The following is a 15,834-nucleotide window of genomic DNA, read 5'->3' on the forward strand; positions in this document are numbered from 1 at the left end:
ATATAATAAGAAATTTTAATTTCCTGGTTTTTAAAAAAAATTGCCGTTGAACACTTGAGGCAAGGTTGGTATGTCAGGAAGGATGACTTTCCATTATATAGTGTTAATCCATTCATCTCCACACTATCACCAGGATTTGTTAACTGCTTAGAAACAGGCACAGGGAAACCCTTGATGTTGCTGGGGGGACAGAGTGAATGGAGACTCCATTTGCCCTCTTCAAATCAATTTCATGGCAGCTTAGTCCCTAGGCTGGTAACTGACTGATTTTCAGGGGCCCTGTCTCCTGCGCCTGAGAATTTCCTTCTCAGGTGTATGTGGTGCCTCTCTCTTCTCCCAGCTCAGTTCTTGAGGGCTTCACGGCCCTGAACAGCAGGACTTGAAAGGAATCGTACCATCTAATTAAACCATTAGCACCAGTAACATCACCTGATTGACCCAAGCCCAGCAGAGATAAATGCTCACCAAGAACAAGGTACTTAACAATCACTGAGTGGCTAAATGGGAATCAGATGTTTGGGTTTTGGTGGCAAGAAGAGGTGAGCCCAGAACGCCTGGATCCCCAATTGGAACCACATGGTAATGAGGAGAGACAGCTGCCCTGAGATACAGTTGAACCTTGTCTCTATTGTTTGCCTTAGGCCAGTTGTAATTATTGATAGGAATTTCTCTCCCAATCACAGAAAGTCCAGCTAATCCATTAAAAATAAACATGGGAGGGTTCCTTGCCCTCCCCCATTATCTTCATCTCTACCTTACCATTATGATACTAATCATTTGATTTTCTCATATTTTCATTTATCCACAAACAAACGTAGCCGGCCTCTGGCCCACCTCCCACTCCCTTTGGTTTTAATAAGAAATTTTAACTCAGAGAAGGGTAGAGGACAGAGCCCACAGCACTCCCCAGCACCCTCTGTCATTTTCTGTAATGCCTAACTAAGAAGCAGCCAGACTTGTCCCCACTGAGCCAGACACGACCTCTTGGGGGACAGCATGAATGTGACAACGGCAGGCAACTGAGAGAGAGGAAAAACACGAAACCCAAAGGCAGAGAAAAGAGCTGGGCAACAGGGTGAAAAATACAGAGAACAGAAACAGCAGGAAGAGGAAGGAAAGCAAAATTGAGAAGTAAATAAGAAATAAAACTGTTTTAAAGATAGAAACCACAGCATGAGGGCAGAAAAATAGCACAGAAGGAAAAGAAAGATGGAATGGAGAAAGGAAGTCAATACCAAAACCAGGGATAGGACCAAAGGAAACACGGTCAAAAGCTAGAATTCATGAAGATGATAATAGTAATTACAACTTGGAGAGGTGCAGGGAAGAAGAGTAACAGGGTAGAAAAAAAGAAAAAATAGGAGGTGGCAGTGAAAAGAGAATTCTCATGAAAGAGATCTTGGCCACCGCTGTACAAGGAAAAACAAATGTGTTCAATGTAATTGTTTTCCCAGGGGCTGGAGGAGGCTAGTGGCTTCGCAGCCTCTATGCTTCCCTTGGTTGCCTGCGAATAGGGCACATTAGAGATGGGTTGGGACAATGTACCCCGCCCCACACCTTATGCCTCTTTCAAAGGCCCTATTCACCCAAATGGAAACTGTTGTATTTGCAATCCTGTCCTTGTCAAACCCAAGATATTGGGAAATCTAACTTTTGGAATTTCATTAAGGCTTGTTAAGCCCCAAGCTGCAGGTCTGGGACGGCCCTTTTTACAAGTTAAGTGGCAGTCGTTCCTCTTGCATTTGCCTCGGTGGTGCCTCAGTGGTTTTATGGAGCGGAAGGAGGTAGTTGTCACCCGTGCTCTGGGGGCCAAACCCCTTCCGCCTCCCGGGGAAGAGGAAAGATGCTGGGGAAGCACCAGCCTAGCTCTGCCGTCCGTACTTACGTCGAGGAAGATCGACATGCCCTTGGACAGCTGCAGGGCAGAGCTGAGCTCTTCCGAGGAGTTGTTGGAGGACGGCGACGTCTCCGGGAAATCCTCCATCCTCAGGAGCCCTGACGGCCGCGCGCGGAGCGGGGCTGGGCGCACCGGCTCGGCAAGGGCGCGGCCGCAGCTGCTGCCTCTCGGCGCCGCCGCCTCCCGGGCTCGCGATCCGAGTGTGTCGGCTCCCTCGCGCGCCTCCCTCCGCCGTCTCTGCGCCTGGTCTCCCCTCCCTCTCTCCGGCCTCCGCGCTCCCACACGCTCCAACTCTCGCCTCCCCCTTCCCTCGGCTGACGGCGCCTGGCTCGGGCTCACTCCTGCACTTAGCAACGCGGCGCCCCTTGCGGGGGAGCGGGCTCTGCCCCGGGCACCGCCATTGGCCACCGCCCGACACAGCCTGGGGCCCCTGCCCACCCCACGACTGGCCCGCGAGCGGGGAGCGGGGAGGGCGTCCCGACGGAGAGGGGGACAGATGGCTTCTGTCCTGAGCAGCCAAAGCGCAAAGGATGCCCCCAGCCCAGGCTCACCCCGAGGTGGAAACTGAGTCCAGAGAGATTCCAAGAGAGTTTGCCCTCTTTGCTTTTGGTCCAAGAGAATCTGTCTGCCCCCCTGTCCCCAAAGGCGGGTGGGTTCGTGGGATACCACCAGGGAAGGAGAGACTGGTTTCAGGTAGGGATTAAGCCATTCCATTTTGGGATCTGCCAGACCTGAGTTCCAAACCTGCCTTAGTTACTTTGTTATCTTGCAATCTAGCAAGTGATGAAATATTTAAGCCTCAGTTTTCCTCATCAGTAAAATGGTCACAACATTCACCTCGAAGTGTTCTGAGGCTTAAATGTGGTAGCGCTATGACAAAGATAGTGCTATGAACTCTGCATAAAGTACGCATCAAAAAAAAAGTTCGCTATGGGGAAAAAACTGTCAGGTAATGTCCAAGCAAGTTTTCCAAAGTCACAATAAAAACGCAGTCACCAGATAGATAATTTAAACTAGGGTAATTATTCAATATTTGAGGGTTTCTCTGTGAGGGCTGCAAAAATACTAAGTTGACCACACCTTTCGTCATTCTAAAATGCTGTAAGGTATGTCTCAGTTGCTGTGTGGATTGCACAGTTGAGCTATCTGGGAGCAAAATGAGAGGAAGAGAGGAGTACCCTGTCCAGACAAGACTCTGCCTGTGAGAACTGACAGAGAGGATCCAGATCTCCACTATCCGGCCTCCCAGGAAAACATGTTCTTCCTGTAAGACGGGTCCCCAAAGAACCATAATACGGGATGAAATGTGAGTGCCTTAAGGCATGTAAAAGGTCTATTGGTTTCTTAAGAGAGACAGTTTCTAACCTGGCTGTGAGGACCAAGAAAGGCTTGATTTAAAAGGTGATATTTGAAATGGATCTTAAGAACCAGTAGACACTCCATAATTGATAGAAGTAAAAGACATTCTAGGAACAACAGGAGCAAAGGCATGGCACCAGGAAAGCACACGGAAGCTGGCAGTCGTCCACTCGGGATTCCTGGAAACCTACGAAATCCCAGCCCCTACTCTGGGCTTACTGAATCCCAGTATCAAAGTACTAGCTAGCCCAAGAATCTTACCTAGCCTCCTCACCCTGCTGATTTATACACAGTTGCTCTGCGACAGGGCCAGACCTGGGGTGAGGCAAGTGAGGCACATTGGGCACAAAATGTAAGGAGGTGTACTCCCTCTCATGCTGCCCTGGACTTGCATGATCCTGAGAGTGACTATCGTCTTAAATTTTGCACCATATGTGTCTCCTTCACCTCACCCAAGTCCCAGCCCTGTCCTGTAGATCAGTACTTTGCAAAAAAAATGAATACAGTTGTAACTGGCTGTACATTGGAATCACCGGAGTTATGTGGCAACTTTAAATGCGGCCACAAATTCATGGACACTCTTTCTATGGAAAGCTGGTACCCTCCCCTTGAATCTGAAAGATTGTGACTGCTTCAATGAGGAAAATGAGGCCGAAGTAACGCAATGTGCCTTCTGTGGCTCGGTGCATAAAAGGCCTTGCAATTCCACCTTTTCCAGTGGACTATTTATTTGCTCCTGGAGTCCTGAGCTTCCATATAGGAAGTTTGACTACCTGGAGCTGCTCTGCTTTGAGAAAGCTCAAGCTATCTGGAGGGGCACGTGTCGTTACCTGGCTGATAGCTCTAGCTGAGCAGGGTCTCTGCATTATGCCAGCAGAAATGTCATTAAAGAAGCTTCCAGATAACTCCAGCCCCCAGCTCTTTGAAGACATCTCCAGCCATTTTAGTTGTCCCAGCCAAGATCACAAATGTCATAGAGCAGAGACACACTATTAGTGCTGTGCCTGTCAGAAGTTTTGGCCCGCAGAATTTGGGAGTATAATAAAATGTACACTGTTTTACACAAGTCTTGGGGTGGTTGGATTTATAATAACAGATAACCGAAATAAGGAGCTACTTCCCTCCACCCCAAAAAGCCCTCCAAATTGATGCCTGTGCTTCATCCTCAGATTCATATTCAATTATTAATAGCATGTGGTGGTCCCAGGGCATAAACATTATTTTTAAAAAGCTTTCCAGGTGATTCTAATGTGCACCCAGGATTAAGAACCACCGAACTTGACTATGCTATACATACAGTACAGGAAAAAAGAATATCAGAAGACATGCAGAGCCTATAGGATGAAGACCCATAAAGTTTAGGGATAGAACTTTGGACTTAATTAGGGAGAGAATTAGAGACATTAATCAAAGGAGATATTGACTGGAGCTGTGCTTTAGAAACATTTATCTGGCATCTTTGTGTGCTTTTACCTTATTCACTGCAAATTTCCTTATCTGAACTGCTAGAATAGATTCTTCCCTTTTGCAACTGTTCATCAAAAGAAATACAAAATCATTAAAAAACAGACTGGCCAACTCATCAAATGGATAATGGTCACTGAAATCACTGAAGAAGAAAAACCAGAAGGAGAAGGAGGAAGTGTACTGATCATGAACATCAAGTTACCACGTTTACCAAAATAACATATTATTTGTTCCTGCTGTTGGATGGAGGATTGAATGGATTTTTCTGCAACAAGTGCAGTTTAAGTCTGGTCCTTCAGCCCTCAAATTCAGTCCTGCAAATGGTAATATTTTTATGCCAGTCCCATGGTAACGAGAACAGGTGATGAAGAAGACTTCCTCTGATTATAAATGAAGAACAGGAGAATAATCAGTAGTCAGCATTCAAAACCAGGAAGCTGTTTGTAACACTTCAGTAAAAACATTCCTTTTCCCTTTGCCGACAAGGAATGATACTTTCTGTACCTGTGGCTTTGCTTATTTGGTCTATCAAAAAGAAATATAAATTTTTAAACAACCAACTGGTCATTATTTATTTTTATGATTCCTACATGAACACCGTGGTGCTACAGCTGACTTCTCTTTTTAGTGGAAATGTAATGCTAATGGAAGGTGCCACTAGAAATGGATGACAATTAGATTCCCATTCACAGCCAAATTCAATAGGCTCTACGAAGTGGTGACCAAACACATTTCTAGTTTTCTTTTTATCTAGACAGCATGCATTTTGAAAACTGTTTTCACACATCATTTTCCTGAAACACAGATGCTGCACTGCTGTGCATAGTATCAGTTGTAAACAGGAGACAGCAGACTTAAGGGAGGAAATGCATCTTCCTACCAACTTTGTAACAAGGGCTTGGAAAAAAAAAAAAGGTATGTAATTCTAGATTCCAGCTCTCAGGCTTCCTATGATAAGACTTTGACAGGAAGGTATTTCTAGCATTTCAGAAGATGATAGCTGTGTGGGAATGTATTGTATTTCAATCTATCTGTGCCTCATGGAGGAACTATTATCTAAACCATTTCAGACAGCCAGGAATCTATCTTATTTATATTCTAAATTCTAGGGAAGGTTATCCTTCTGACAATGACTCAGAATCCTTTCTGTCAAGTTAGTGGACATTTCTGTTGCTTTGGCAGCCTAGGATCCAAACCCTCTTCCTCTCTAGGTGCCTGTCCCCATGGTGTGGGTCCTGATTGGAGGCAGGACCCACCTCTTCTTCAGGGAAGGAAGACGGTCCCTCTCCCTCTCCCTCTCCCTCTCCCCTGGTGGCTGGAGTACCAACAGAGACCTAGGCTCAGTCAATATGACATTTCACTTGGGCCTTATATCTAGATCAATGGACATGAAGGGAAATTTATTAATGGCAGTAGGCACAATGCAGCAGAGCCCTGAAGGTGACCTAAGCAATTTGATAAAGGCACTTTATGATTTCAGCAGCCCTGTCCTCCAAGCTTGATCTCCAGTGTTTGCATTGAATTCCCAAGAGACGTGATATCTTTTCTTTTCTGTTTTACCTTAGGGTTAGCTTTTGATGTTTGATCTCTGACTAATATATTCAGTCTGAATGTCTCCTGTTAAAGAGGGATATTTGTGAAGTCACTGGAAAAAACTGGTTAAAAAATTTAATTCTCTTCAGACATTTGTTGAGTGCCTGCTTCATTCCAGGCATAGCTGGAGAAATGATGAAAAAAACTGGTCCTTGCTTTTACAGAGCACACACTACCTAAGGAGACTCTATTTTAATAGATAATTTTAATGCAGTGAGACAGGAGTAACACCAGAGGTTTGCAGTGAAGGCTGAGGGGGGATAGAGGAAGAGGCTGCTTCTCCCCATTAGTGCCTGTTCTACATGACCATTTATGTAACTGTAGATGGCAAAATTAGGACTTGAGAGTAGTAAGTGCCATGGACCAGAATTATTAGTTAATAATGGCTATTTTCCTATGAGCTTTTACCCTGAGAATAAAATTTTTCTGGCATGCCACTATGTGAGTAAAATAAAACTCCCATCTACTGGCTTACTCAATTTAGAGCACTTCCATCTTGAAACAGAAAAAAAAAAAAAAAACTCTAAACACTCTAAACTCCTCCTTGGACCCTATTTGTTATTATATTAATTGTTAGTATTCTCTCAATCTTTCTCATGGGCAAAATTCCTCATCTGATAAAATAAAGTTGAAGAAAAACGCTGAGGCAAGATGGTGGACCAGAAGCAGCCCACACAGGTCACTCTCCGGGAGAGGATAGAACATTGCAGGTGGATGCCCACCTATGGATGGGCCTTCTTGAAAAAAGCACTGGAGAAATGATGGGGGACATTTGGAGTGAAGGAGAAGGTGATGGAGTAATCCACTCAGCAAGATCAGAATGTACTTGGGGGAGGCAGCCACCTGTGAGGAAGAATGGGAGGAGATAACCTTGGGGCACCACTCTCCGCCAGGAGCACTGCTGCTGGAGCTGTGAGGGGCTCCACCACCACAGACCTCTGGCCTTATCAGGGAGCTGCCTGGAGTCTGTGAAGTGACACTGCACCAGGGAGCAGGTGTAGCAGGGATCTGGGGGATCCCATTCCTGGGTCACTGCAACTGATGCCATTCTAAACTCTCAGGTCCAGAGCACCAGGTCTACACAGGTCTTGGCTTTGCTTCAGCTGCCTGTGCATTGCCCCATCCAGCCAAGGAGGGAGCAAGGAGAGCAGATGCTCTTGCATGCCCTATCATGGGGAGCTGAGCACCCTTCACCACAAAAGAGATCTGAACATATAAAGCACCTAGGATGCCACCTGAGAAGCCCTGTGGTGACTGTCTCTGTGGGACCTGGGCAGGAAGAGAAGCCCTGCAGCCCAATGGCTCAGCCCCACAGCCTTGCCCCTGCCATCCCCAAGCTGCCACCCAGCCCTGCAGCTCAGGCCTGTGGTTCCTGTGCAATTGCCCAGCCCCACATGTGAGGCTGTGACACCATCACCAGGCCCATGGCTCTGCCCCCAAGGCTCCAGTGCTGCCGCTGAGCCCATAGGCCCAGCTCCCAGGATCTCCTGCTGCCATCAGGCCCTGTATCTCCATCCACGAGGCTCCAGCACCCACAACAGGCTCTGCAGCGCCAGCCTTGAGGCCCCTCCACTGCCATCAGGCTCCACAGCTGCACTCTCAAGGCTCCAGTGCCACCACTAACCCCACGGCCCCAGTTCTGAGGCTCCCCAACTGCCATGGGTCCCTGCAGCCCCACCCCCAAGGCTCCAGTGCCACTGCTGGGCCCTACGTCCCCATCTGGCAGCTCTGACTGGCTGGCTGTCAGGACGTGTCTCCACTGTGCAATGATCTGTCAGTGACCCACTAACTTTGAGTCACCGGGGGCTAGACCCAGTTGTAGCAAATGCTGGCAGCCCTGACACCCACAACCACTGCCTAGATAGCCTTGCCCAGCTGCCACTGTCACTGCCACAGGGAGACCTGGGCAGAGCAACCTCCCACAACACCAGCCTTCATGGAGAGGGACTTCTCAAACTGAGCTTCCAACAGCAGCCTGGGGAACAACCCACCATTCCACAGGAAGATCATTCAGCACAGGCTTGGACTGCGACAATCACAGGGGAACAGGACAACACAAATCAACTGCATTATAAGATCTCAGTGCATATGCCCCTCTCCATCCTGGGTCAATTTTCCAGAGTGGGTCACAAAATCACTATCTAGGGACCTTCCCTTCTCACTAAGTAGGAGAATTCCCAGCAAAGGAGAACAGGTGTGCCACAAACCTATCTTCCCTAAGCTGAGAGAAGAGGTTTCAGATGAGAAGAAACCAGCAAAAGAACTCTGGCAATGTGAAAAAGCAAGCTAGTTCAATACCCCCAAGGGATCACAATGGATCTACAGCAATAGACCCCAATCAAAACAAAATTATTGAATTGTCAGAAATGGAATTTAGAATATAGATGGCAAATAAGATGAATGGGGTTGAAGAGAAATTTGAAAATCATCACAAAGAAGCCCAAAGCAATGTTTCAGGACATCAGTGAAAAAATGAAAAAGTCACTAAAGGGCTAGACAACATAGAAAGGATATGACAGAAATTAAAGAAATAAAAGAATCATATAGGGAATTTCAAAATACTGCAGAAAGCCTCAGCCACAGACTAGACCATGCAGAAGAAGAAATCTCAGAGCTTGAATATAAGGCTTTTGAACTAACTCAGTCAGTCAAAGATGAAGAAAAAGGAATGAAGAAGAATGAACAATCACTCAGGGAAATATGGGACTACGTGAAGCACACCAATATATAAATTATGGGTATTGTTGAGGGAGAAGAAGAAAAAGCGAAAAGCATGGAAAACTTATTCAAGGGAATTATTGAGGAAAACTTTTCTGGTATGACCAGAGATTCAGATATCCAGATACAATATGGTCATTGAACACCAGGAAGATTCACAGCAAATAGGACATCATCAAGACACATAGTCATAAACTTGGCCAAAGTCACAATGAAGGAGAAAATTCTACAAGCATCAAGGTGCAAGTAACTACTAATCTACAAAGAAAAACCCATTAGGCTAACAGCAGACTTACCAGTGGAGACCTTAAAAGCCAGAAGGCATTGTGGTCTCATTTTCATCTTTCTTAAACAGAACAACTGTTAAACAAGAATTTTATATCCTGAAAAACCAAGTTTCATAAATGATGGAGAAATAAAGACTTTACCAGACAAGCAGATACTAAGGGAATTTGTCACTACTAGACCTACACTACAGGAAATATTCAGAACTGCATTATATGGAACAACACAACATATACCCACCAGTGTAAAAACACCCAAAAGTTAAAGCTTATAGCTCTCATACAATAATAACATAAGATGGAAAACAAAACAACAAAGTATCATCCAATATGATGAACAGAACATTATCCCATGTATCAATACTAATATTGAATGTAAACGGTCTTACTGCCCACTTAAAAGATATAGGCTGGCTGGCTTGATGAAAAAATACAGTCCAAGTATATGCCATCTCCAAGAAACACATCTAACTTGCAAGAACTCAAACAGACTCAAGGTAAGGGATGGAAAAAAATATTCAATGCAACTGGAAGCCCAAAGCAAGCAGGTGTAGCCATTTTCATATCAGATAAAAGAGACTTTAAATCAACAATGGTTAAAAAAATAGGCAAAGATACAAAGATAGTCATTATATAGTAGTAAAGGGAGCAATTCAACAAGAAGACATAACAATACTAAATACATATGCACGTAACACAGGAACTCCCAGATTCATAAAGTAAATTCTGCTAGACTTAAGCAAAGTAGCATAGTAATTGCTGGGGACTTCAACACCACACTGACAGAGATAGATAGATCATTAAGCAGAAGATCAATAAACACTGGAATTAAATGGGACTCCAGAACAAATGGATCTAACAGTCATTTACAGAACATTCTTCCAAAACCTGCTGAATATACGTTCTTCTCATCAGCACGTGGGACATTCTCCAAGATTGATCATATCTTAGGCCACAAAACACGTCTCAAAAAATTTTAAAAAATTGAAGTAATACCATGTATCTTTTCAGATCACAGTGAAATAAAACTAGAAATCAATTCCAAAAGAAACACTCAATTCTACACAAAGTCATGGAAATTAAACAATCTGCTGCTGAACAATCATTGGGTCAATGATGAAATTAAGATGAGAATCAAAAGATTCCTCAAACTGAAATAAAAAGAGGACACAGCTATCAAAATTTATAGGATACAGCAAAAGCAGTCCTAAGGGTAAAATCATAGTCTTTAATGCCTACATCAAAAAGACAGAAAGTTCACGAATTAACAACCTAATATCACATCTCAAGGAATTAGAAAAAGAGAGAAAACCAAATCCAAAGCCAGCAGAAGAAAAGAAGTAACAAAGTTCAGAGCAGAACTAAACAAAATGGAAATAAAAAACAATACAAAGGGTCAATGAAACAAAAAATTGGTTCTTTGAAAAGATAAACAAAATCAATAGACACTAACCAGATTAACCAGAAATGTAAGAGAAAGGACTCAAAGAAGCTCAATCAGAAATAAAAAGGAGACATTACAACTGATATCACAGAAATATATCATCTGTGAATACTATAAAAACCTCTTCACACACAAACTAGAAAACATAGATGAAATGGATAAATTGCTGGAAACACACAACCTCCCAACCCTAAATCAGGAAGAAATAGAAATCACGAATAAATCAATAGTGAGCAGTGAGATTGAAGTAGTAATAAAAAAACCTCCCCTTCTCCCCCCTCCCAAAAACCCAGACCAGATGGATTCACAGCCAAATTCTACTAGACCTACCAAGAAGAACTGGTGCCTATCTTAAAGAAATTATCCCCTAACATCAAGAAGAAGGAAGTCCTCCCTAACTCATTCTAGAAAGCCAGTATCACCTTGATACCAAAGCCAGGAAAGGACACAACAACCAAAAAAAGACAACTACAGACCAATATCCCTATGAACATAGATGCAAATATCCTCAACAAAATACTAGCAAACAAATTCAATAGCACATCAAAAAGATAATCCACCATGACCAGCTGTGTTTCATCCCAGGGATGCAAGGATGGTTTAATGTATGCAATTCAATAAATGAGATTCACCATATAAACTGAAATAAAAACAAAGACCATATGATCATCTCAATGGATGCAGAAAAGCATTTTATAAAATCAGTACCCTTTCATGATAAAAACCCTCACCAAACTAGGCATAGAAGGAACATACCTCAAATTTATCAAAGCTATATATGGCAAACACACAGCCAACATCATACTGAAAGGGAAAAAGTTGAAACCATTTCCCTTAAGAACTGGAACAAGACAAGAGTGCCCACTGTCACTCCTTCTATTCAACATACTACTTGAAGTCCTAGCCAGAACAATAGGCAAGAGAAAGAAAAAAAGGGCATCCAAATCAGGAAAGAGTAGGTTGAACTATCCCTGTTTGCTGATGATATGATCTTGTATCTAGAAAACCCTAAAGACTCCAACAAAAGACTCCTAGAATTGATTAATAAATTCAACAAAGTCTCAGGCTGTAAAATCCATGTACACAAATCAGTAGCACTTCTATATACTAACAACAGTCAAGCTGAGAGTCAAATCAAGGATTCAACATAATTTACAATACCTACAAAGAAAATAAAATACCTAGGAATATGCTTAACTAAGGTTGTGAAAGATCTCTACAAGGAGAACTACAAAACACTAATGAAAGAAATCACAGATGACACAGACAAACAGAAATACATCCCTTGCTCATGGATTGGCAAAATCAACATCATTATAATGTCCATACTGCCCAAACTGATTTACAAATTCAATGCAATTCCCATCAAAACACCAATGTCATATTTCACAGCTCTATAAAAAATAATCCTAAGCTTCATTTGGAACCAAAAAAGAGCCTGAATAGCCAAAGCAATCTTAAGGATAAAACAAACCTGGAGGCATCACATTATTTAACTTCAAATTATTCTACAGGGCTATAGTAACCAAAAGAGCATGGTACTGGTATAAAAGTAAAGACATAGACCAGTGGAACGTAATAGAGAATACAGAAATAAAACCATCTACCTACAACCAACTGATCTTAGACACAGTAGACAATAACATATACTGGGGGAAAGAAGCCATATTCAATAAATGGTGCTGGAAAAACTGGATAGCCACATGCAAAAGAATGAAACTGGACCCCTATCTCTCACCATACACAGCAATTAATTTAAGATAGATAAAAGACTTAAATGTAAGACATGAAACCATAAAAATTCTAGAAGAAAATGCAGACAAAACTCTTCTAGACATAGGCCTAGGTGAAGAACTTATGACTAAGACCGCAAAGGCAAATACAGCAACAACAAAAATAAATAAATGGGACTTAAAGTAAAAAGCATCTGGACAAGAAAGGAAATAATCAACAGAGTAGACAACCTACAGGATGGCAGAAAATACTCACAAATTATATATCTGATACAGGGCTAATATCCAGAATCTATTAATACAAAGAACTCAAATCAAGAAAAAGTGAACAAGCCTATTAAAAAGTGTACAAAAGACATGAACAGAAGTTTTTCAAAAGAAGATTGAGAAATGGCCCATAAACATATGAAAAAATGCTCAACATCACTAATCATCCGGGAAATGAAAATTAAAACCACAATGAAATAACCACCTTACCCCTGTCAGAATGGCCATAATTAAAAAGTCAAAAAACAATAGATGCTGGTATGGATGCAGAGAGAAAGGAACACTTACACACTGTTGGTGGGACTGCGAATTAGTGTAACCCCTATGGAAAACAGTATGGGGATTCCTCAAAAACTAGAAGTTGACCTACCATTTGATCCAGCAATCCCACTACTGGGTATCTACCCAAAGGAAAAGAAGTCATTTTATCAAAAAGACACCTGCATTCAAATGCTTATCACAGCACAGTTGACAATTGCAAAGATGTGGAATCAACCTAAGTGCCCATCAATTCATGAGTGGATTAAGAAAATGTGGTACACAATGGAGTACTACTCAGCCATAAAAAGGAATGAAATAATGTAATTTGAAGCAACTTGGATGGAACTGGAAACCATTATACTAAGCAAAATATCTCAGGAATAGAAAAACAAATACCACACGTACTCTAATAACTGGGAGCTAAATGATGGGTACAAAGAGATGTAAAAGCCATTGTAATCCAAGAAGGGGGAGGGTGGGAAGGGATGAGGGGTAAAAACTTACCTATTGGGTATAATGAACACTATTCCAGTGATGAGCACACTAAAAGCCCCAACTTAAGCATTATACAAGGTATCCATGCAACAAAAACATTTGTACCCCATTAATATTTTGAAATTTTAAAAAGTAATAGAAAACCAAGGATGAAGTATTGGGTGTCCAGGGCTTGGCAAGCACTAGACACAAGGCAAGTGCTCAACAAAGTTAGTCATTGTTATCTCCACCAACACCACTGCTTTGCAACCATGTTGTTGAGACCAGAGAGACTTCACATAAAGTGCATGGTACGGTGACTGGCACTTAAGTGTCCAGTTAGCAGTGGTGGTCACTAGAACTAAGACTCTGCTGCATATAGCCCTAGACACTGTTGATTGCTCCCACCTTCTTGAAACTCTTATTTCTGCTTTCTGATCATGTTCCTCCTCTCCTTAGTCTTCATGGGGTCTTCTAACTCTTCTAGCCTTCTAAATGTTACATTTTCTAAAATATTCCTGGTTCACCTTTTCCCCTCTTTTCCTCTCATTCTTGCTCTCTCTTCCTCTCCTCCATACACTGATATTATCCAATCTCATGGTTTCCACTGTCTATGGGCCGATGACCATGTAGATTCATATTTCAGCCTGACTGGTGCATATCTTCTTATGGATATTTCTTAGGCATTTTGAATGGAGCATAACTAAAAATGAATCCATCATTTTTTCCTATTTACCATATGCTTCCTATCTTATTGAGTAACATCACCCTTCACCAATTCATCCAGAAAAGAAACCCAGGAATAATCTTAGACTCCTTCCCTCACTGTCCCTCATTCTACTTCCATCCCATCCTCACCTCTGTCTAATCAGTTGCAAGCCTTATCTTTGGAATCAACCCTCTCCTCTCCGTCCCCATCGCCACTATATGGGACCAAGAAACTGTCACCTCTCACCAGAAGCAGTGTCCCAGATGCTTGCCTGGTTTCCCTGTCTCCAATCTGGCATCCTTCTAACCCATGCTTCTCAGTTTCCAGAGTGAGGCTTCTAGAATGCACATCTAAGCATAGCACACACCTGCTTAAAATTCTACAGAGGCTCACTGGTGCCTTCAAAATAAAATCACCTTTACTACATCACCTCTTGCCATTCTCTTTCTATTTCATCACCAGTCTCAATATTCTGGTCACACAGAATTAATGAAGTAGCATTGAGTGGTTAAGCAGACAAACGATGATATCCAAAAGATTTGGGCTCAAATCCCAGCCTAGCTTCTCATTATCTTTGGATAACACTAAGGCATGCTACTTAGCCTCTATTTTTCTCAATTCTCAAATAGAAATAAGAATGGTACCTACTGCACAGGGTTTAGATGAGGATTCAGTTAAATAATGCATGTAAGACATTTACCATGGTACCTTGCACAAAAATAATGGCACCAAAATGTGCCTATTTATCACTACTTGCAGATTCCTGGATATGCTTTGCTCTCCCCTGCTCCTGGGCTGTTGCCCCTGGCATTCTCTGCCTAGAATATATGTATTCCTTAATCATCCTGCCCATCACTTAGTTGGGCTTTAAGAATCAGCTCAGACATCTTCCTCTGCGGAAGAGCCTCCGCCCCCACCAATCCCCAGGCCTGGACTGGTTTCCCCTCCTCCTCGTTTCCATAGCACCCTCTGCATACCCCTTTCATGTCCTTTAGACATTTTTTTAAAAATAGTTTTTTTAGTATCTTCTCTGCCTGCCTGTTTGAACTCTGAGATGCTATAGAATAGAAACTATATTTTTCATCTATATCTTGTGCCTGGTAAATTGCTAGACACATGGTAAGCACTCGATAAATGTGGAGTGAATGAACAAAAAAGGGAAAGGTTAAATAAATCTTATACTTTATGAAGACATCAGAGTAAGAATATGAATGATGTTAGCTGCTTCCCTGTCATAATGTCCAATTACATTAATTGATGATAAAAAGGTACAGAGATGGCCGGGCGCAGTGGCTCACGCCTGTAATCCTAGCTCTCTGGGAGGCCGAGGCGGGCGGATTGTTTGAGCTCAGGAGTTCGAAACCAGCCTGAGCAAGAGTGAGACCCCGTCTCTACTAAAAATAGAAAGAAATTAATTGGACAACTAAAAATATATAGAAAAAGTTAGCCGGGCATGGTGGTGCATGCCTGTAGTCCCAGCTACTCGGGAGGCTGAGTCAGGAGGATCGCTTGAGCCCAGGAGTTTGAGGTTCCTGTGAGCGAGGATGATGCCACGGCATTCTAGCCTGGGCAACAGAGTGAGACTCTGTCTCAAAAAAAAAAAAAAAAAAGGTACAGAGACAAAGTAG

General features: G+C 42.8%; 1 protein-coding gene across 1 annotated transcript in view; it reads right to left on the reverse strand.

The window, feature by feature from the left end:
• NECAB1 (N-terminal EF-hand calcium binding protein 1) overlaps positions 1–2,217 on the reverse strand; it is a 164,563-nt gene extending 162,346 nt beyond the window's left edge. Inside the window, exon 1 of the mRNA XM_012643564.1 lies at positions 1,886–2,217. Within this exon, the coding sequence (XP_012499018.1) occupies positions 1,886–1,984 (99 nt within the window). The 5' untranslated portion in view covers positions 1,985–2,217. The remainder of the gene's footprint in view (positions 1–1,885) is intronic.
• Positions 2,218–15,834: the final 13,617 nt, after the last annotated feature.

Source organism: Propithecus coquereli, unplaced genomic scaffold (genome assembly GCF_000956105.1).
Source record: "Propithecus coquereli isolate 6110/MARCELLA unplaced genomic scaffold, Pcoq_1.0 Scaffold2, whole genome shotgun sequence".
NCBI lineage: Eukaryota > Metazoa > Chordata > Mammalia > Primates > Indriidae > Propithecus > Propithecus coquereli.